The 21,377-nt window shown below is 39.5% G+C and overlaps 1 protein-coding gene across 7 annotated transcripts in view; it reads right to left on the bottom strand.

Moving 5' to 3' along the window:
• The window catches only part of PHACTR2 (phosphatase and actin regulator 2), a 293,379-nt gene that overhangs the window by 126,013 nt on the left and 145,989 nt on the right, over window positions 1-21,377 (bottom strand). For 2 of the 7 annotated variants that reach the window (XM_032274575.1, XM_032274572.1), the window contains exon 1: window positions 15,405-15,659. The exons of 4 other annotated variants lie outside the window; for them this stretch is intronic. In XM_032274575.1, coding sequence (XP_032130466.1) covers window positions 15,405-15,450 — 46 coding nt within the window. In that variant the 5' untranslated portion in view covers window positions 15,451-15,659. Of the gene's footprint in view, window positions 1-15,404; window positions 15,660-21,377 lie in introns of those variants that run through there. One more of the 7 variants, XM_032274576.1, reaches the window with a different exon arrangement.

Raw genomic sequence — 21,377 nt, forward strand, 5'->3', positions numbered from 1 at the left:
CTTAAAGTCCTTAAATGGCGCATTTTAAAAATACAGAAAAAGGGGCTGGGTGTGGTGGCTCATGCCTGTAATCTCAGCACTCTGGGAGGCCAAATTAGGTGTATCACCTGAGGTCAGGAGTTCGAGATCAATCTTGCCAACATGGTGAAAACCCAACTCTACTAAAAATATAAGAATTAGCCGGATGTGGTGGCATGTGCTTGTAGTTCCAGCTACTTGGGTAGCTGAGGCAGAAGAATCACTTGAACATGGGAGGTGGAAGTTGCAGTGAGCCAAGATCACGTCACTGCACTCCAGCCTGGGTGACAGAGCAAGACTCTGACTCAAAAAGCAAAAACAAAAAAAAAAAAAGGACATTGATATGGACTGAATTGTGTCCCTCAAAATTTAAATGTTTAAGTCTTAATTCCTAGTACCTCAACATGGGTCCATATTTGAATAGAGGGCCTTTAAAAGGTAAAATTAAGGTAAAATGAGGTCATATGGATGGGCCCTACTCCATATGAGGATAACATGTGAGGAGGATGTGAAGAGGATAACATGTGAGCACAGACATGTGTGTGCACAGAGAATGGACCATATGAGCACCCAGAGAGAAGGCAGCCATCTACAAGTTAAAGACAAAGACTGTGCAGAAACTCACCCTGCTGACACCTTGATCTTAGACCTCCAGCCTCCAGAACGGTGAGGAAATACATTTCTGTTGTTGCAGCCACCCAGTCTGTGGTATGGTGTTATGACAGCCCCAGCTGACTAATACTGTACAGACATTTACTATTATCTGTAATGTTATTTATTAATATGTCAAAGGTAAAGTGAAAATGTCACACAGCTTTCAACTTCACCTCCACCTCATCCCACTTGAAAGAGGGAAAAAGAAAAGTTCTTTGAAGGATTTTGCTATGATTACTTTATAATGGCTTCCTAAATTAAAACATTCTTGTTTGGAAAATGAGGTATACGTGTGTTCTGACATTCTGTGGTTGGATGACTGAAGGGATTCAGTTTTTAAAAAGCGTACGGTTCTAAATTCTTCTCAAAATCTCATGTTTGATTTTATTCTTTTCATGTTTTCCTTAAAAAATTGGCAGTCAAGTACTTTCCAAGCGACAGAACATTAGTTGTGCACAGATGTATACAATCCTGCTTTAGAAGCCTTTAGGAAAATGAAACATAGCACAGTCAGGCCAACAGGAACCCATGGCGTGAGCTCAGTTAACTTGTTCTGGTTTATTCCAAGTTTCCATTCTCACCCGGCTCTTTCATAAACAGGTTGGCCAGTCAGCACAAGTTAACGTTACAGATGCAGAAGAAATTTTGAAATACACAAAATCCCTTTATAAGAGATGAAATTGATCAGCGCAAATCCTGAATCATCCTGTTAAGACTGCCCTTCTCTGTCCTGTGAGCCACCCAGCTGTTGTTAGAAACATTTTTATACCAGAAGGCAGGTCAGAGGCAATGTTCAGCATGCCCTGGAACACCTTAGCCAACAGTGGTCTTCCACCGCGAGGCTGAAAAACTCTTTAGAAAAAGCTTTTAAGAGACCCCAATTAAGATTGAATGGAATTTACTTCACACTGGGCAATGGACTGCAAATAGGCACAAAACTGAAAAGAAAGGATGCCTGAAGTACAAACAGAGGTGAAAATAAAAAGCCAAACATTATCCAAAAAGGAACACATGAACAGAAGTCTTAAATAAATGATTGCTTCCTTTTGGAATTTTCAGAATTTGCCGCCTACAGTTCTAAAAGGGAAAAGGGCTCAACCTCCTTTTCAGAAATGTATTTACTAAAATCTTTCTTATAGTTCCTCCTACTCACTATTAAACAGCTATTTTCATCCAGTGCCCTGTTCTTTGACTTTGGTTTTGGGGTTAAGTAATGAGCAGGCAGCACCCTCAGATGAAGTTCACAGGGGTCTTCTTGAAAAGGCAACAAGTTGAAATTCTGTGGCCTTTTCCTAAATAGTAATTGGCATTCTGCTGATAACTTCCTTGCCTTCGAACTGAAGGCAAATATATATTTACTTCAAACCTAGTCATTGTGGGAAATGCATTATTTTGCTGCTTATAATATTAACAAAATGTACATAAAAGCAAACAGGTTTCTGGCAATAATATTCCATCAGAATCTTAACATTCTACTTGACAATAGGAATATTTGCTCAGGAACAGTAAATATGAATGACCTGGTTCATCCCGGGATTTGTATACAGAACATCAGAATTTCTGAACTGGATACTTTGTAACTTTTGCCTCAAGTAAAGAGAAAGACACACATAAAGATTCAAATGAGAATTTTTTTATTTAAATACAGAAGGTCCCTGATTTACCAAGGTTTGACTATTTTTTTTTTTTTTTTTTTTACTTTATGATGGGCTTATCAAGATGTAACTCCATCATAAGTTGAGAAGCATCTGTGTAGTCCGACCAACCTAGAATTCGTTTTCCAGAAGGTGTTTCTTACCTTAAGAATCCCCTGGAATAGCCGGGCATGGTGGCTCACACCTGTAATCCCAGCATTTTGGGAAGCCGAGGCGGGCAGATCACCTGAGGTTGGGAGTTCAAGACCAGCCTGACCAACATGAAGAAACCCTGTCTCTACTAAAAACATAACATTAGCTGAGCGTGCTGGCACATGCCTGTAATCTCAGCTACTCAGGAGGCTGAGGCAGGAGAATTGCTTGAACCTGGGAGGCAGATGTTGCAGTGAGCCAAGATCACGCCATTGCACTCCTGCCTGGGCAACAAGAGTGAAAACTCCATCTGTGGTAGGGGGAAGAATCATCTGGAATGTTTATTGAAAACACAGATTCTGAGACCCCTCTCCAGAAGGTTTTGATTTTGCTGATCTAGAATATGGGACCCAGCAATCAGTATTTTGCACACTAGGTGAGTCTCACAATTTGTGAAATATCAACGGTAGTTTGTAATACCACCAGGATCGCATCAGAACCAGCATCCCATAAAGATGATGTACCCCTAAAATAAAAACACAGAAAAATACAGGAATACCGCGATTATTCACTGTAAATCTTAAATGTGAGTCTTATTTTAAAATGCCAGCACATTATTATCACAGTAAACACATTTTTAAATTGTCTATGTACCATAAATCTTTTAAACTTCCATGAAATATTTTTTAGACCATGGCATCAAGCCAGGTCCAAGCTGAGATCTTGTGTGAACATCACCCAAGAAAGTCTTTTGAAATGAGTTAAAATCTATTTGCTAAAGAGAAAAAACAAGCTGTCTACATAAAGGTAAAACGTTCATCATGATTAATTGGGAGGGATGGCGGGTGTTTGTGCATATTGCAACAAGTTTGCTTTGCTACCTTCTGACCCAGCCAAGCTATCAACCAAGCACGAAGCCAGAATTAAGACACGTTCTAATACAAAGAATCAAAAAACATACACCCCATGAGCTTTTCTCAAGAAGCACCCTGTGTGCTCTGCCAAAATAAGGAAATAGACCCAGAAGGAAAAAAAAAAAGGCGTGGGATCCAGTAATCTGGAGATTCAACACAAGAGGAAAATGGAAGGAATCCCCCCAGTGTGGTGAACAGAGATCCCAAGACAACAGTCGGACAGTGGGCTCAGAGAAAATCCAGTCCACACGGAAAGAGGACAAAGACTATGCATGAACTTCTTAAAGATGAACCTGAAAGAATAACTCAAGTGTTTGAACATATTGAGAAGCAATTTATTAAAGACATAACAAGAGAAAGTGTGTGGGTGACTGTACAGGATACTTAGCAAGCTACCAAAAACACCAGTAGGGGAAACAAGATATCAGGAGAGAAAAAGTAATCGTGGTTTACCACAAGCCTTAGCTGTCATTGGCATTTCTGCTGTTCCATGGACTACTGATATAATCAAAGCACTATATAAGAATGTTGGGGCTGGGCATGGTGGCTCACGCCTGTAATCTCAGCACTTTGAGAGCCAAGGTGGGTGAATTACTTGAAGTCAGGAGTTCAAGACCAGTCTGGCCAACATGGCAAAACCCTATCTCTACTAAAAACACAAAAACTAGCCAGGCATGGTGGCGGGTGCCTGTAATCTCAGCTACTCAGGAGGCTGAGGAAGACAGAATTGCTTGAACCTATGAGGTGGAGGTTGCAGTGAGCCGAGATCAGGCCACTGCACTCCAGCCTGGGTGAGAGAGAGAGACTTGGTCTAAAAAAAAAAAAAAAAAAAAAAAAAAAGAATGTTGAGAAGATGAGAAAATGGGAGAATAGGAAATGTTTAATTTTGAAATGGGGAGGGGCAGGGGTTGGGGCAGGGTGAAAAAAGAGAGTCATGTCCTCAGGTTCCATGCTGTGAGCTCAGTAGATAATTTGTCATGATGAGCAATCAATCAATAGGTAGCAAAGAGCATGCTATTTAGAGACTGGAGAATTAAAGATTAAAGAATCAGTTGAAACAACTCCACATTTCTTAGATGCACCTGAACTTTCTACTCAGTTCCTACTATTCTACTAATCTATGACCTGGCCAAACAAAGCTATTCATTTATTTGACAAACAGTTTCGGTGTCAGGCATATATCTAGGAATAAGAAGAGACATTGGTGAACAAGACAGGTAATGTCTTGTAGATCATGGAGTTTATATTCTAGCAAAGAGAGACAATGAATAAAACAAACAACAAGACCATCTGAGTGCTAAGGGCAATGAAGGCACAGAGAGCTGTGAGTGGGGCCAGGGTGGGTTATTGTGGAGAGGGGTAGGCAGCAAAGGTCTCTACAAAGCACAAGGATGCAGCTGAAACAAGGAGTCAGCTTTGCAAATAGCCAAGGGAAGAGTGTCTCAAACAGGGAGCAGCCATGGCCAAGGTCCATGGGTAGGACTGAGCCAGGCTTGCTTGAGGATTGAAAAAGGCAGTGAGACTGCAGCACTAGAGAGGGACCAGGGCAAAGTGATGGAAGACGAGGTCAGAGGGGTGGGCAGGGATCATATAGGCTCATGTACAGCCTTGAGGGCCATACTATGCAATCTGGATTTCGTTCCAAGTGCAGTGGGAGGACAGGAAGGTTTTGAGTGAGTGAGTGACATGATTTATGCTTTAAGAAATTGCTTTAGCTGTTCTGTGGAAAATGAATTGCAGAAGGGTGGAAACAGAAGCTGGAGAGCAGCTGGAATCTACTGCAGTTGTCCATGTAATGGATGGCCCCAGGGCTTGGATGGTGGCAGTAGGGGCAGACGGAAGAGCATGGACTTGAGATATATTTGGGAAGAAAAAAGGACAGGACCTGCTGATGGATCCATGTGGAGGGAAAAGGAAAACCTAAGAATAAGTCCTAGATCTTTGACTAGAATAAGTGAGTGGCTGGATCATTTGGTGAAATGAAGAAGTCAAGCGAAGAACTGGCTTGGAGGACAAAATCAAACCTCCTGTTTAGATCTATGTTACCTCTGGGATGCCCAGCAAGTCAAGCAGACCTGTCAAACAGGGAGTTGCACATTTGAGCCTGGAGTGCAGAGAGAGGTCAGAGTTGCAGACACAAACTCTGTAACTCTGAGAGTTGGGTGAGACCCTACTCCCATTTCTTAACCCAACCCCTCAGCCCGGCATCCCTTCACTTTGCTGGATTATTCCAGCCTACTTCTTGGTTCCACTTTCAGGCTCACACCATGAAATCTGTACTGCAGGTCACAGGCCGACTCATCCCCTGAGGCAAAGCAATAATCATTTCTCTGGTTTGATTAAAAAGAAAAAAACTTCAGTGGTTCCCATTGTCTGTGGCTTTCAGTATTGCCTTCCACTCTCCTTCTCAGAGCCTGAATTCTCGTCCCCATTCAGTATTTTGCCTCCCTGATCTAGTCCAATCCTCTAGGTATCCCTTCCCTTCCGCTATCATTTCTGCACATTTTCACTAAGCATCTTCTAGGCTTGGACGCTTTGTGGGCAGAGTCTGTGTATGATTTATCTTTGGAACTTCCCACATTGCTTAGCATAACTAACCTTACACATAACAACTTTAATTTTGGAACTGTTTTCTGGATGAAGGTGCCACTCTTCTCCTTCTTAATATTCCCTCATAAAACAGGCTGATTTGTAGGAATATACCTGCCAAGCACATACCAGCACAGCTTTCCAGGATATTCTTAAGCAAAATAGCACTTCAGTCCTTCCTTGGCAACCAAATTTCCTTAGTGTTAAGGGCTGCAGTGTTTTACTTGCCAGAAGGTTGATATGAATAAAAACATCCAGGCCTTGAAATGAAAATAAATGGAGGGATGGCTTATAAATATAAATGATAATGGTTAGACTGACCTTTTAGCAAGTAATGCGATTTGCCTATTCCTTTCTGGATTTCTGTAGTTTTGGTTTTTGTTCCCCTGCTTTTGCGGGGAGGACACAAGATGTGTTTATTTTCTTAAGTCTATTTCTATCCTGAATACCACTTTTACATCAGTTGAGTCTTCACTAAATACTAATCTTTTCTCCCAAGAATAGAGACTAGCAGTTAACCTGCTACAGTAAAGCCCCCAAAGAAAAGAAAAAATGTTGGAATTTTTCCTCTATTCAAATTAAATAGGCTTAATTGTAAGACCAAGGAAGCAGGTTTCTTATCTCCTTCCCTACTGCATTAAGAAGGCAAGAGGTGAAGTGTGACTTGCTCACTGGCCATTATGTTTTCAGACTGCTAAATATAAAATAAACTTATTATTTTATTTTTCAGACTGCTAAAAATAAAATTAAAATATTTGGGATATTACTCATTCACCAAAGCTGATGAGCTGTGGACCAAAGAGAAGCAGCTGATGTTGAAATTTTGCTCATATTCTTTCTCTCAAAGGAAGTGACGTTTCCATTATTATCAGACTAAAAAAAACAAACCTAAAAAGAAGGGCTTTTTTTTTTTTCATCACTGACAAGAAAAAAAAAAAGTAGCTGAAAACCAGCCATTGAGCTTAAAGCTCAGAATCCACACAGCTGGAGAAGAGCTGGTACAGTTGCACGTCAGCTCATGACTGTAATGACAGCCGAGGTCCAAGTGGACGGTGGATATGGAAACCTTGGCTTTGATCATGTCCAAAGCAGGGAAAGCCATGACTGTCACACTAACTCTTCAATACTGAAGTTCCTCTCTTGTATGTGTGCGTCCATATAAATTTTTCTTTACATATTTAAAAATGGAATCATATTACTTCACAACCCTGCCTTTTCACATATCGGTTATTTATAATAAAAATTGCCTTTTAAAAATATTTTTACATCATTTTTAAATGGCTTATTTTATCACATGTCTGTATTTCAATCAATTCAACTTGATGTTTGACTATTATGTTATTTCCAATGTTTGACTTTTATAAAAATTGTTTTTATGAACAATTAATTATTTCTTTTACAATATATTTCTATACGTGGAACTGCTGGGTCTAAGTAGTAGTCTAAGTGCATCTTTTTCTTTTTAATTGAGATGGAGTCTTACTCTGTTGCCCAGGCTAGAGTGCAGTGGATCAATCTCGGCTCACTGCAACCTCCACCTCCCGAGTTCAAGCAATTCTCCTGCCTCAGCCTCCCAAGTAGCTGGGATTACAGGTGCCCACCACCAAGCCCAGTGAATTTTTCTATTTTTAATAGAGAAGGGGTTTCACCATGTTGGTCAGGCTAGTCTCAAACTCCTGACCTCAGGTGATCCACCCGCCTCGGCTGCCCAGAGTGCCGGGACTATAGAAATGAGTCACCACGCCCGGCCTAAGTGCACATTTTAAGACTTTTAATATATCTTGCCAAACTGCTTTCCTGATAAGTTGTACCTGTTTAAATTACCACAGAACAATTGTCTTTTGGGAATTACTCATTTTAATCTTTGCTAGATTCACAGGTAATCAGTGGCATCCCCCTTTTGTTTCTTTCATTTAATGGCTTAACCCTTATTTTACAGCTTAAGTGGTCACTTACGTTTCTTCTTCCGTCAAGTAACATGGGCAAGCTACTTAGCTCTTTTACTTTAGTTTTCCTGGTTTATGAAATGGGGATATTAATATTAGTTACCCCGGATGAATGTCATAAGTATTAAAAGTTAATTCAAGTTAAGCACTTAGAGTAGTTGCTGGCCCATTGTGAGTTCACAATTACAGCCAGTAGATATTTTGGAAAATGCCTGTTCATGTTACTTACTGGTTTTCCTATGTGGTTATCTTTTTGTTATTGATTTTTAAGAGGTCTTACTACATTAACGATATTAATAATAATTTTTCATATGCAATTAAATATTTCTTTCCACTTTACGATTTTCCTTTTCAATTTTCTGATGTTAATTTTTTTTGGCCATGTAAAAGTTTTAAGTTTTATATTATTAAATCTACTCATCATAAGCCAGAATAAATTGCAGAGATCAAATATTCAAAATATGAGAAAAATAGCAGAGGAAAGCATTTTTGAAATAGCCCTAGTTTGCAAGAAAGAAAATGACTAATCTATTTGACTTAAAATTTTAACGTTTTCATATAAAAAAATATAAACAAGCTTAGGGTATAAGAAAAATTTTTTAAATGTTTACAATATATGATAGACATAAGGCTAATCTCCTGAATATACAACTCTGTAAGAAACCATAAAAATGAGGAAAGGCTATAAATAGGCAATTCAAAGAAATGGAAATATAAATGTCCTATACCTCATAATCAAAATAAGATGCCATTTTTTACATATAGATTTACAAAGATTCTAAAACATTACTTGTGCACAGCATTGCGGTTATGTACAGTTGTGTAGAGTGTTAACTGCAGAAGGACACCTAGGTAAGAGAATGAGTGGGAACTAAAGTCCTGCTAATGTTCCACTTGTTAAATCTGTGCTGGGGAGCCAGCACACCCAGAGGAAGTGACTTATAATTCTCCTATGGGCTAATAGTGACCCTGAAATGCAGTGGTGGTGACAAAGTACAGAAACAGAAATTCTCATATAATAAGCAGATATAGCTGGGTGTGGTGGCTCATGACTGTAATCCTAGCACTTTGGGAGGCTGAGGCGGGCGCATCACCTGAGGTCAGGAATTCGAGACCAGCCTGGCCAACATGGTGAGACCCCGTCTCTATCAAAAACACAAAAATTAGCTGGGTGTGGTGGCAGGAGCTTGTAATTCCATCTACTCTGAAGGCTGAGGCAGGAGAATCACTGAGGCAGGAGGTAGAGTTTGTGCTGAGCTGAGGTACCACTGCACTCTATCCTGGGTGACAAAGCGAGACTCTGTCTCAAAAAAAAAAAAAAAAAAAAAACAGGCAGATACACTGAGACAGCCTCTTTGACAGTAATTTAGCAAAGGCTATCAAAATAAAACACACAAGTCTTTTGACCTAGCAACTCTGCTGCTAATATGTCATTAGTTGTCCATATAATGGATGGCCCCAGAGCTTGGATGGTGACAGTAAAGACAGATGGAAGAGCATGGACTTGAGATATATTTGGGAAGAAAAAAGGACAGGACCTGCTGATGGATCCATGTGGAGGGAAAAGGCAAACCTAAGAATAAGTCCTAGATCTTTGACTAGAATAAGTGAGTAGTTGGGGTTTCATTTGGTGAAATGTAGAAGTCAAGGGAAGAGCTGACTTGGAGGACAAAATCAAATCTTCTGTTTAGATCTGTGTTAACTCTGGGATGCCCAGCAAGATTTCAAGCAGACCTGTCAAGCAGGGAGTTGCACATTTGAGCCTGCAGTGCAGAGAGAGGTCATAGATATGGATATTCATTTCAGCATTGTTCACAATAGCATACACATATGTAAAGAACCCCGGAACAATATTAAATACAACAGGATTCTTTTAAAGGAAGTTTTGATATATCCACATACTATAATAGTGTTCATTTATAGGATTAAAGAGATCAAGATGGAAATATTTTCAAGTTATATTACATGAAAAATTCAAAGTATAGAGAAGTAAGTACAGTATGTCTTATTTGCTGATAAAGAGACATCTATGAATGAAAACTGTGTGGAATGAAAAAAAAATGTTTATGCTGGGTTATAGATAGAAAGTGGAACTGGGGGATTCTAGAAGGGAGTAAACTCATTTTTATCTCAAACCATCTTATAATGTTTGACTTCTGACCGTGTGCATATTATACTATAAAGAAAACAAACTCTATCAACTTTGGTCTTTAGGACTTCTTCCTGTGCCTGGTTTACAAGGAAATGGATAAATATTCTCGACAAGACAAATACAGGGCCCTGAACAAAACTTGGAAACCCAGAGACACAGATAAATACAGGTTCCATCTCAACCTAGGTGTGATCCTGCACACTTGATTCACTTGTTCTCTTGTCCCTAAAAATGGGGACAGTGGCATTGTCTGACCTTTCAACCCATGGGCTGAAAAGAAGCAACTGAGTGCTGGTCTGTGGCACCGAAAAAATGGGGTGAGGTTGGGGAAACAGTTACTAGATTTGGACACCACCCTTCAGACAACAGAGCTGGAGTAATGTACTTCTGGGACTCAAAAAAGAATATAAATAATACATACCTCTCATTCATATTATCACTGGCTTAAAGCAGTCGGGCTGCTTATTGATACTATTTGTCAACTCATTCATATATTCATCAAAACTTATTGTATCCAATACACCATGCTCTATACTTGACAATGAAATACTAGATGTCTCAATCCTCCTAGGGCATGATGCCAGAGAGTACTGGAACCACCCTACTGGGGACATATCGTTTTAACCTGTGCTTAGAAACAATGGACCCAATTCTCAGTAAAATACCTGTAAACCTAACCTAGCAATATACAAAAAAAGTTATACACATTACCCAAGTGGCATTTATCCCAGGAATACAAGGTTGATTTAACAACCAAAAATCAATTAATGTAACATGCCAAACGAATAAAATAAAGGACAAAAATCATATGATCATCTCAACAGAGGTAGAAAAAAACCTTTGACAAAATTGAGGCTGGGCGTTAAGACTCACGCCTATAATCCCAGCACTTTGGGAGGCTGAGGTGGGCGGATCACGAGGTCAAGAGATCAAGATTATCTTGGCCAACTTGGTGAAACCCCGTCTCTACTAAAAATATAAAAATTAGCCGGGCGTGGTGGCATGCGCTTGTGGTAACAGCTACTTGGGAGGCTGAGGCAGAAGAATCACTTGAACCCAGGAGGCAGAGGTTGCAGTGAGCCGAGTGTGCCACTGCACTCCAGCCTGGCAACAGAGCAAGACTCCATCTCAAAAAAAAAAAATGACAAAATTGAACAATCTATTATGATAAAAACATTGACAAACTGGTAATAGAAGATAACTTTGTGACAAACGGAACTTATGAAGAAACCCATAGCTAATAGCGTACTTAATGGTTTAAAAAACAAAACAAAAAAAAGACCTGTTTTTGTTAGATCAGAAACAAGACAAAAATGCTCATAACTACCACTTCTATTTAACACTGGACCAAAAACTATTACATAAGAAAAAATAAAAATAAAAGCAATCAACTCGAAAAGGAGGAATTAAAATGTTGTTTCTTTGCACATGTCTGTGTAAATGTATCTTGTATATAGTATGTTCTTGTATACAGAAAATCATAAGGAATCCACTGAAAAACTATCAGGACTGAAAAATTCAGGCTAGGCACGATGGCTCGCGCCTATAATCCCTGCATTTTCGAAGGCCCTGGTAGGTGGAACTCTTAAAACTCCAACGAAAGTCAAATTACCCAACTAAAATTAGACAAAGGATCTGAAGACATTTTTCCAAAGAAGATATACAAATGGGCAATAAGCACATGAAAAGATGCTCAAGGTCATTAGTAATTAGGGAAAAGGAAATCAAAACCATGAGATACAACTTCACACCTACTAAGACGGCTATAATCAAAAAGACAGTAACAAGTGCTGGTAAGGATGTGGAGAAATTGGAACTTTCATATGCAGCTGGTGGGAACGTAAGGTGGTGTCGCTTCTTTAGAAACTGTTTGGCAACACCATAAAAGGTTAAACATAGAACTACCTACCATATAATCTGGCAATTCCACTACCAAATATACACCTGAGAAGTGAAAACATAGCTTTACAACAACTTGTACACAAAGTTCAGAGCAGCATTATTCATAAATAGCCCAAAGCAGAAATAATCCAAATGTCCATCAGCTGATAAATGGATAAATAAAATGTGGCAAATTCATACAGTAGAATACTATTTGGCAATAAAAAGAAATAAACAACTGATACATGCTACAACATGGATGATCCTTGAAAACATGCTAACTGAAAGAAGCCAGTCACAAAATGACATGTTATATGACACCGTTGACATGAAATGTTCTCAATAAGCAAATGTATTCAGGCAGAAAAGTCGATTAGTGTTTAATTAGGGTAGGGGCCACTGTATGAATAAGGTGAGAATAGAGACTGAAGGTCACACAACACTGTGAATACACTGAAAAACAATGAACTGTACACTTTTCTTATCTCTCTCTTTTTTTTTTTTTCGACAGAGTCTCTCTCTGTAGCACGGGCTGGAGTGCAGTGGCGAGATCTCCGCTCTCTGCAATCTCCTCCTCCCGGGTTCAAGCCATTCTCCTGCCTCAGCCTCGAACTGTACACTTTTCATGGGTGAATTTTATAGTATGTGAATTATACGTCAATACGGCTGTTTTTAAAAATAATGGGGATCTAACTGCATATTTTCAAAAATAATTATTAATGGTCTTCCTAGAACCTGGATAATTAGGTGCAGCCTAAGCCGAAAGACTCTAGAGAGCCTCAAGACAAAAGGGGGAGAAGCAAGGGAACTTCTAGCCTATAATGAAGATTTTTACAAAAGGCCAAATTGAGCGGTAAGTATGAATAATTAAACTCTGTTGCTATTGATTCCTTAGACTTAAACAGATTTTCACCCACTAAGCATTTAAGATGAGCATCATCTTTAATACTGTAATCCTAAACAGCTGCTCCAGACTTGAACAACTAGTTGATTGCTAAGATCAAACAGAACAAGGATCTTCACACCATCTGTAAAGCCAGAGTTAAACAGCTAACAAGGAGTGAACAAAATAACTGGAATAGTATAGGGTTTGACAGTCTCAGACGCATAAAGATACAGGCATGAATATAAAACTCAGAAAACGTTATTTTATTTAATTTTTTTTTTCTTTTGGTTTTTATTTAGAAACTGATGGCAACACTTCAGGGAAATGGGGTAGCTCCAATAGACCTAGAGATACTGGATAACACGAGAAAACTGTTCTGCTTTTACAATATCACAACTTAAGTCATAACCACCTTAACTGAAAAATAAAAAACCCTCTATGTATGATGTATGGATTGGCCATTTCAATTCATACAAACTTTTAATCCATAAAAATGATGACCTGCAATTTAAGTATAACACCATATCATAAGATGTTTCTCTGAATTATCTTTTATGATCAAGCACAACTTTTTGTTTAAAACATTTTTTGCTTAAGTAGATTGCACAGTTTCTCATTTTAATCAGTCATTGTATTTGAAATTATAGTAATCTAGGTTTTATGCTATACAGGGTAAGAGGCAGGGAGTCTCATTTTAGGATTTTATTTATTTATTATTATTTTTTTGTCCCCCGAGATGGAGTCTCACAGTGTCACCCAGACTGGAGTGCACCCAGAGGTGGCATGATCTCAGCTCACTGCAACCTCCACCTCCCCGGTTCAAGCGATTCTCCTGCCTCAGCCTCCCGAATAGCTGGGTCTACAGATGCATGCCACCCTGCCCAGCTAATTTTTTATATTTTTAGTAGAGATGAGGTTTCACCATGTTTGCCAGGATGGTCTCTATCTCCTGAGCTTGTGATCCACCCACCTCGGCCTCCCAAAGTGCTGGGATTAAAAGTATGAGCCACCGCATCGGACCCATTTTAGGATTTCATTTGCTTCTTAGACATCATTTATATAGTATTCCTTGATTTTTATTAAGGCAAAATTTGCTTTTCTAATATTCACTCAAATAATATTTTGTGATAAAATAACTAAATTCAGGACAATACTTTCTATATACATGTTGTATGGAGTACTGATTTAATTCTATCTTTGCTGACCTGCAAATTTAAAAATATAACCCTTTCTTGAAATGAAAAGAAGTCTCACATCACTTTAAGGTAAGACAAAGGAAACCAAGACTTATTTACACAAAATAGTTTACTAAATTTAAAATCCTACTCAACACCTCCCCCCAAAATTCTCTTGAAAAGCTACCAACATGAAGTCTTTTTGATGTTCAGAGCTGTAGCCATGTCCTTAATGGTAAAGGAAGGTGTACTGTAATCTTTTTCGGATTCCGATGTCTCTTCTTTGCGGAGGGGGTCTTCTGCGGTATTACCAGACACCTCAGCAAAGTTTGTGGTATCTCAGGGAGTGAAACTGTGCTACCTCAAGAAACCCACTGGGTATAAAGCAGGGAAGGGGACTGGAATGACAGAATGCTATCTAGCTAGACATCCTGAGGCAGATTAAAAAACCTTCCTCTGCGCCTTGTCATTTCCTTTCAGCAAGATCCTGTTGATGTTTGCGCAATTTAAAAAAGTGTATCAGATACCTCAATGAATAACATAAATGGTCCCTTTGAGTTTTATTTATTTTTTAATTGTTGATGGAAAAATATCAAAATAGTACCTTTTAAATTTATTTCCTTACCCAATCACAGGTAACAGCACCAAACAGTTTTTTTTAATCCCTACACTGCTGGGGAAATGCCAGAGGTACCTTCCTTCCCTCTTTTTGTTTAAGAAAATCGGGGGGGAGGGCGAGGAGAAACTTTTAAAACATGACATTACAACTCAGACACGTTACACACGTTTCCACAAAACTAACTTCAGTCCTGGAGAACTAAGTTCATGAGATACGTTTCCCTAAATTTTATAACTGCTCTAATATAAACAAAACAAGTCTCATTTGAAACAGTTGCGCATTTCGGGGCTAGTTATTAAGTATTCAGCGTTCTGCCAGGTAAAGAAGGCGATCAGCGCGTCTACTCCGAATAACAAACCATAAATCAGTTGACAAGCTTGAGAGCATTCAGTCCTAGCCTGTTCGGAAGCCAAGTGTAAATACAGAAAAACCTGTTGGCATGTTTCTCTTGCTCTCTAAGTTTCGCGTTTTTAAAAACACAGTAATAGGCAAATGGCGTTTCCCGTAAGTTTCTGGCTCCGAAATAATTTGGATAAAAACCACAGCGAGGCATAGCGCACAGAAAAATGGAGCCTGTGCCTTTAAGGTAAAATCGGCTGGATCCCAAAAGGCATTCCTCTTTCACGACAAAGAGTTTGGCGAGCGCTACCTCTGGGGTTTCTCCGAGGGACTTGGCGGGTCCGAGCGGAACCCGACCAGACGACGAGCCCTGCCTGCCCCGGGGCCCAGCCGCCTGCCCAGCGCCCGCGCGGCGGGAGCGCATCGCGTGCGCCCCGGACTCACCGCTGCCGGGCTGCGGGGACAGCGCGGACACCGAGGTCTGGCCCATGGCTGGAGTCGAGGGGCCAGGTCCAGTGATCACGCGGCTGCTTTGGTCCTTCGATCATGGGTCAGCTCCCAGCCACAGTTCCAAGCGTTCATGTCCCGGCCTGTGCCCAGCGGCCCGCCGGGTCCCCTCACCTTCTCCCCAGCGCGGGTCTCCCAGCCCGGCCGGCCGTAGCCGGCGCGGCGGATCCTGCCCAGCGGATGCCTGTCATTCCTCTATGCAGATTAGCTGGGGTCAGGGGTCACGGGGGAAGAAGGGGGGTGAGGGCGATAGGGAGGGGAGGAGGGGGAAGTGGGGTAGGGGGAGGGCGCAGGAGCAGCGAGGGGGGAAGCCCCCGGCCGGCCCTGCAGTACCCGCACACTCTCAGGGTGGAAGGGAGCCCAGGCTTTCAGGCTACTCCTCTTTAACTTAAAAGGTTCAAAGTCAAATGATCCTTAAAGGCTACAAGGAAAGGAATTAAAGTATTTAGTCACGGTACTTAATTTAACAAAATTTGTTTCTTAAAAGTTATTTCCGTCCTTACATTCTATTTGCAGTACTGTGGCACTCATGTCCTGTGCCCATTTTTTTTTTTCTCGTTTTAAAAATTATCTTCCTTTTAACAAATACAATTCCAAAAAACAGCATTAATGGCCTCAATCAGGCTCGACAACAAATCTAAATGATAGGACTGTGTGTGAGATCAATATACTCTTCACTGCCTGCCACCTAAAACTCTGGCGTGCTCACCTCTCCCTTATTTCAAAAGAATTACTGTGAAATGAAGTGTTTAAAATATACCAAAGGGGAAAACAATTAAATATTCTTCATATTTACAATTGATGATTAATTAGTATGAGTAATCTGCATGATATATATATATATATATATACACATACACACACATTGTGTATACATAAATATATAGGGAAACAGTATATGCAACATCTACATATGGTGCATTAGACTGGATGGTGGTTACCGGAAGTGTTCATTTTACGAAAATTCATTGAGATGTCTACAGTGAGGTGCAGCTTGCTGAATGTGTATATTTCATTAAAAAGTAAAAAATAACAGAAAGTGCAATATTTTTAGGTCATCTACCACAGCTTTTGTTTTTTAGTTTATCCGAGACAACTCTGAACTAACATGAAAATCATTTTTAAAAAAAAAATTTTCTTGTTAAGATTGTGCAGAGCCTTGTTAGATATTTTTTTGAAAGACACTTACTGGTCTGTTTTGCCATAGTTTATTAAGTTGCCCTATTTTTTTTCACACCCAAATAGCCCACTCACCATTGTGGGGAAGATCTTTTCCCTAGAAAGTGTGATTCATTCTCTTCTTCCCTTTGCCTAATTCACTCTTAAGAAACCTGATTTTATTTTAAATGAAATTGGGGATTTAACCAAAATGTGAATTCTAATTAGGGCAATAAAATTAATCCTAACTACATTTCCTTATAAATACAAAAGTGTGTTTTGGAAACACATCCCACCTGGGGAGCTAAGCAATAAGAGTAAACAATTATAATTGCTGGCTCTTGCAGCTCTTTGCTTTGAGTTGCCATTAGAAAAAAAAAAAGCAAACAAAAATGGATAAAGGTAAGTTAAGGAGAATGTCTCACTCTTCCTTTTGACAGAGCCGATCTGATAAAGGTAGGCCATGAATCAGAGGAAGTATGAAGTAAATTTTCCTCTTTTAAAATATGTAACTATCATAATTTTTAAATACTGATAAAAGTTAAACTTTGAAGTTGCTATCATTTCTTTTCCTTGAGAAATGATAGTATATTTCTATTTCTTCTATAAACGCTTATTTCAAAGATTAAGGAGGTGAACTATAGTTCCAGTTTTTCAGGATTTGCTTAATATAGCTATATTTACCTTATTCAAGATGTTTCAGATTTGCTAGTTAATATAATCTTCAGCCTCATCTGGGATTCCTATAATACCCTGAACAGGTTGCGCAATTTTCTCTGAAACTCTTCCAGTTCCATTACATTCTCCTTGAAGCATGTTAACCGAAACGGCAGGAAGTATGTACGAAGGTTTCTTTCTAAGAGTGGGACAGTTCTTGGTTTCCAGAGCTTCTGATGGAACTTGTGTTGCAGTGGCCTTTTTATCACAGCAAACAAGTTATACGAATGAACACAGAAAAAGTCTACAGAAATCTCTAAATTTCATCTCTACGTTGCAACGCAAAGGTTAGAATTTATCATTTAACAAGAGTATTTTAAGATAATTTCCCCCTAATTGCCTTACCCCTGCCTTATTAGAATGCACAAAGTTTTATTAAGAGTTCTGGATGTTAATCCCATGGGTTTATAGTTTAACTCTGGAAACTTTTAATGTCATCTGAAAATTGTGGATATCTCTTTGTATACTACCTCTCACTAGGGAATTTATTAAAATGCTAAACAAGATTAGTGCCAACACCTAACTCTGAGGAAGCTATCTATTTATAATTCTTCTGCATTTATCCCATTGGTCCCACTCTTTGTTCTCTATTTCTAAACCAATCTCTTATCCAGTGATATCCTAGTAAATGTACCTGGTTTGGACTGGGGGTGAGGAGGCAGGAGTGGTCCTCAGAGTGCTTTGTTTACTGTGATGTAAATACTCCTACAATGACCTGTTCTATAGGCCTCCAACCAGCTAGCAAGACTGATACCAAACAGCTTGCAGCATTCCTTGAAATTTAACAATTTGGCCAACCAGTTTGTGTGAACTGCCTTCAGCATGCCACTACTTTTCCCTGTTATAATAACGCCGTGTTAAATCATACCATGGCTGAGTTTGAGGAATGGCTTCTACTGAGCCTTCCTAAAAATATAGATGAATGGCATCTACTGATTTTTTTCCATGGAGCATTCTAAATATTTTTCAACCCTTAAAAGAAATACTGTGATTTATTCATTTATTACCAGAAAGAAATTAAAGTAAGTGAATTAGTGATATAGAATTTCCCCTTCTGGAAGCCAGTGTGCCTTTATGACAAAGAAGTTGTACTTGGGTTTTCAAGCATTCTACCGTATCACAAGACTTCACTGACTTGTGTGATGTGGGAAGTCTTAGACTCACCCATCTGGGGTACCCAAAGTGACACTCGTGTGACTCCTGAATGGAAGCCACTATATCTATTAGATAAAAGTGAAAGCAAAAAGATTGCCTAAATGCTGGCAATCTGGACTACCATTTGTGGGAAAGTCCTTTACTACTAGGTCAAAGTCCAAATGGCAGACATACAATTTGGTGGCTTTAGAGAAGAGAGTTTATAATTACTACACTCACCACTACCAAATCCTGTAACTTAGGTCACTGCCAGATTTTTCTAGGCAGCCAAATCTAGCTCGGAGCAGGAAGAAGAGGGAACCTTCTTCTTCAGAACACAAACGCCATGAGCACTAATCTTTGAGGTCTCTGCCTTGTCCAGATGCTGCCAGCTGTGTGAGGACCCATTTTGAGACACCAGCAGTTAGAGGTAGAGGAATTATGCTGGAAGGGAAGGGGTAGGCAGAGTCCCAAGAGATGAGATGGTTGATCAGAACAGCAGCGACCTGGGAGGCAGCAGTGGTGGATAGTGGCCACTGTTGGCCACCATCTACAAGTAGATGAAGATTGCATTAATTGGCACTCTTATTTCTGGATTTGGCCATAAATATCCTGAAAATTAGTGACATTCTTTGGCTAATGGGAATTTTAGCCACAGAAAAATTAATTCTCAATGAAAAGGAAATGAATTAAGACTTAGCAGTTTTCCTGATAGGATACTAAAAACTGATATGTAAAAGTTGTTTTAAGTATTCAGGTAGTTTTCACTAGAAAGTCTTCTGGTTTTTAAAAACTTTGTATTTCTTCAAAACTTGGCTACATTTTGTAAGAGGCAACTTACTTAGAAAAATATAAAAAGCAAATGGAAGGTTTACTGAACATTATAAATTCAGTGGAAACTCTGGATATGTAACTAATGTTTACTTTGTAAAATGTCACTCTACAGAAGTTGCAGCTAAATGGCTACTATAACTTAGATTTTAACAATTCTGAGAGATGATGGTTTTAACAGGATAAGATGAACCGAAAAACAGAAAACTTTTGTTAAGGAAAGAATTATAACTTTGCATATTCTGGTTATATTAAGCATCAGTAGAAGAGAAGACCACATTCCACAAGTATTAGAACAGGAAACAAACCTGAAAGACAGGCTTTTCTTTCCTATTGTTCTCATATTTTCATGTGATTTATTTCCTGAGTTTTCCTTCTTCTGCTTGCTCAAGCTAAAAGGATTAACAAAATACCTTACCTCTGCCTCACCCTGCGTGAGTCTCTGCAGAGGCGGGGTGTGGCTCACGTGTGCTTACTTAGTGAGTGAGCGCCACAGTTGGAAGATTTATGCTGGAAAATAAAGACCTCAAGGGGTGGTGCTGGAATTTCCTTTTCCAAAGACATTCTCCTACCCTGGGAGGAAAAGTGTCTGTAATTCTGCTCTAGTTCATTTCATAAGCAAAACAAAGTACTCATCCATAGTATTAGAACTCTGGTAACGGCTATAAAATGAATGTTTAATTTATTGACCAAGATCTAAAAAGAACAGTCCTTAAAGACATCTTTAATAATGACTGCCCAACTTACACAAAATAATTGTTTCAAGTAAGGTCCAAATCCTTGTTTTGTTAACCATCACATCCATCCCTAGAAACTAATAAAATTTGCCTGGCAAATAGAGGGTACTCAATACATAGATAATAAATTAAAAATAAGCATTTATGTTATCTCCTCAATGATAGCAACTTCCAAGTATGACAAAAGAAAACCTGGGAATATATGTAAAATCTTGGTAATAGTATAGTATTTTGACTCCATAGCAAGAGAATATCAAGTCTGTCGGTGACTGTAAATTTTCTTTTGTATGCCACTCTGAAATAATCATCTAGCCATTCAACTAGAATTGACTGAGAACCTCCCATGGGCGTGGTGCCTCTAGCACCTGGGCCTGAGGATAAGTGAGGTATGGGCTCTTCTATGGTGGAGTTCATGGTACGGGTACAGTGGAGTGTGCTGCAGCCTACAAACAAATGATCCTAACAGTGGAGGAACGGAAGTTTGTTCCTCTGGCCCGGCACGGTGGCTCACACCTGTAATCACAGCACTTTGGGAGGCCAAGGCAGGCGGATCACCTGAGGTCAGGTGTTCGAGACCAACCTGGCCAACATGGTGAAACCCCGTCTCTACTAAAAATACAAAAATTAGCCAGGCGTGGTGGTACACATCTGTAATCTCAGTTACTCGGGAGGCTGAGGCAGGAGAATCGCTTAAAGCTGGAAGGCGCAGGTTGCAGTGGGCCAAGATTGCACCATTACACTCCAGCCTGGACAACAGAGTGAGACTCCATCTCAAAAAAAAAAAAAAAATTAAAAAAAAAGAAGAAGTTTGCTCCTCTAAGTGCTAGGGATGCCCAGTAGGCTGGTACAGAGAAGGCTCTGAATTTTAGAAAATTACCAAATCCACATTTTTGCCATACAGAGTTGCTCATTCATTCTGAAGGTGCTCCAAGATTGTGAAGTGCTTCCTGAATTAAAGAAAGATTAAATTTTAATAGTATATGGTCAGAATTAACTGTATTTGTTTATTGCTTGCAGCTCTTTATTTATTTATTTTTTTGAGACTGGGTCTTGCTCTGTGGCCCAGGCTGGAGTGCAGTGGTGCATTGCTCACTGCAGCCTTGAACTGCTGGGCTCAAGCAATCCTCCCACCCAAGCCTCCCAAGTAACTGGGACTATAGGTGCCTGCCACCATGCCCAGCTGATTATTATTATTATTATTTTTTGTAGAGATGGGGTCCTACTATATTGCCCAGGCTTGCTTGCAGCTTCTTGAAGAATAAGTTATGGACCCTAAAATGTATTCATTTCAAGCAATCAGTTCAATAAGTTTTAATAAACGTGTAGTGTAACC

The sequence above is a fragment of the Sapajus apella genome, unplaced genomic scaffold (genome assembly GCF_009761245.1).
Source record: "Sapajus apella isolate SASKATOON/1434 unplaced genomic scaffold, GSC_monkey_1.0 scaffold6, whole genome shotgun sequence".
Classification (NCBI taxonomy): Eukaryota; Metazoa; Chordata; class Mammalia; order Primates; family Cebidae; genus Sapajus; species Sapajus apella.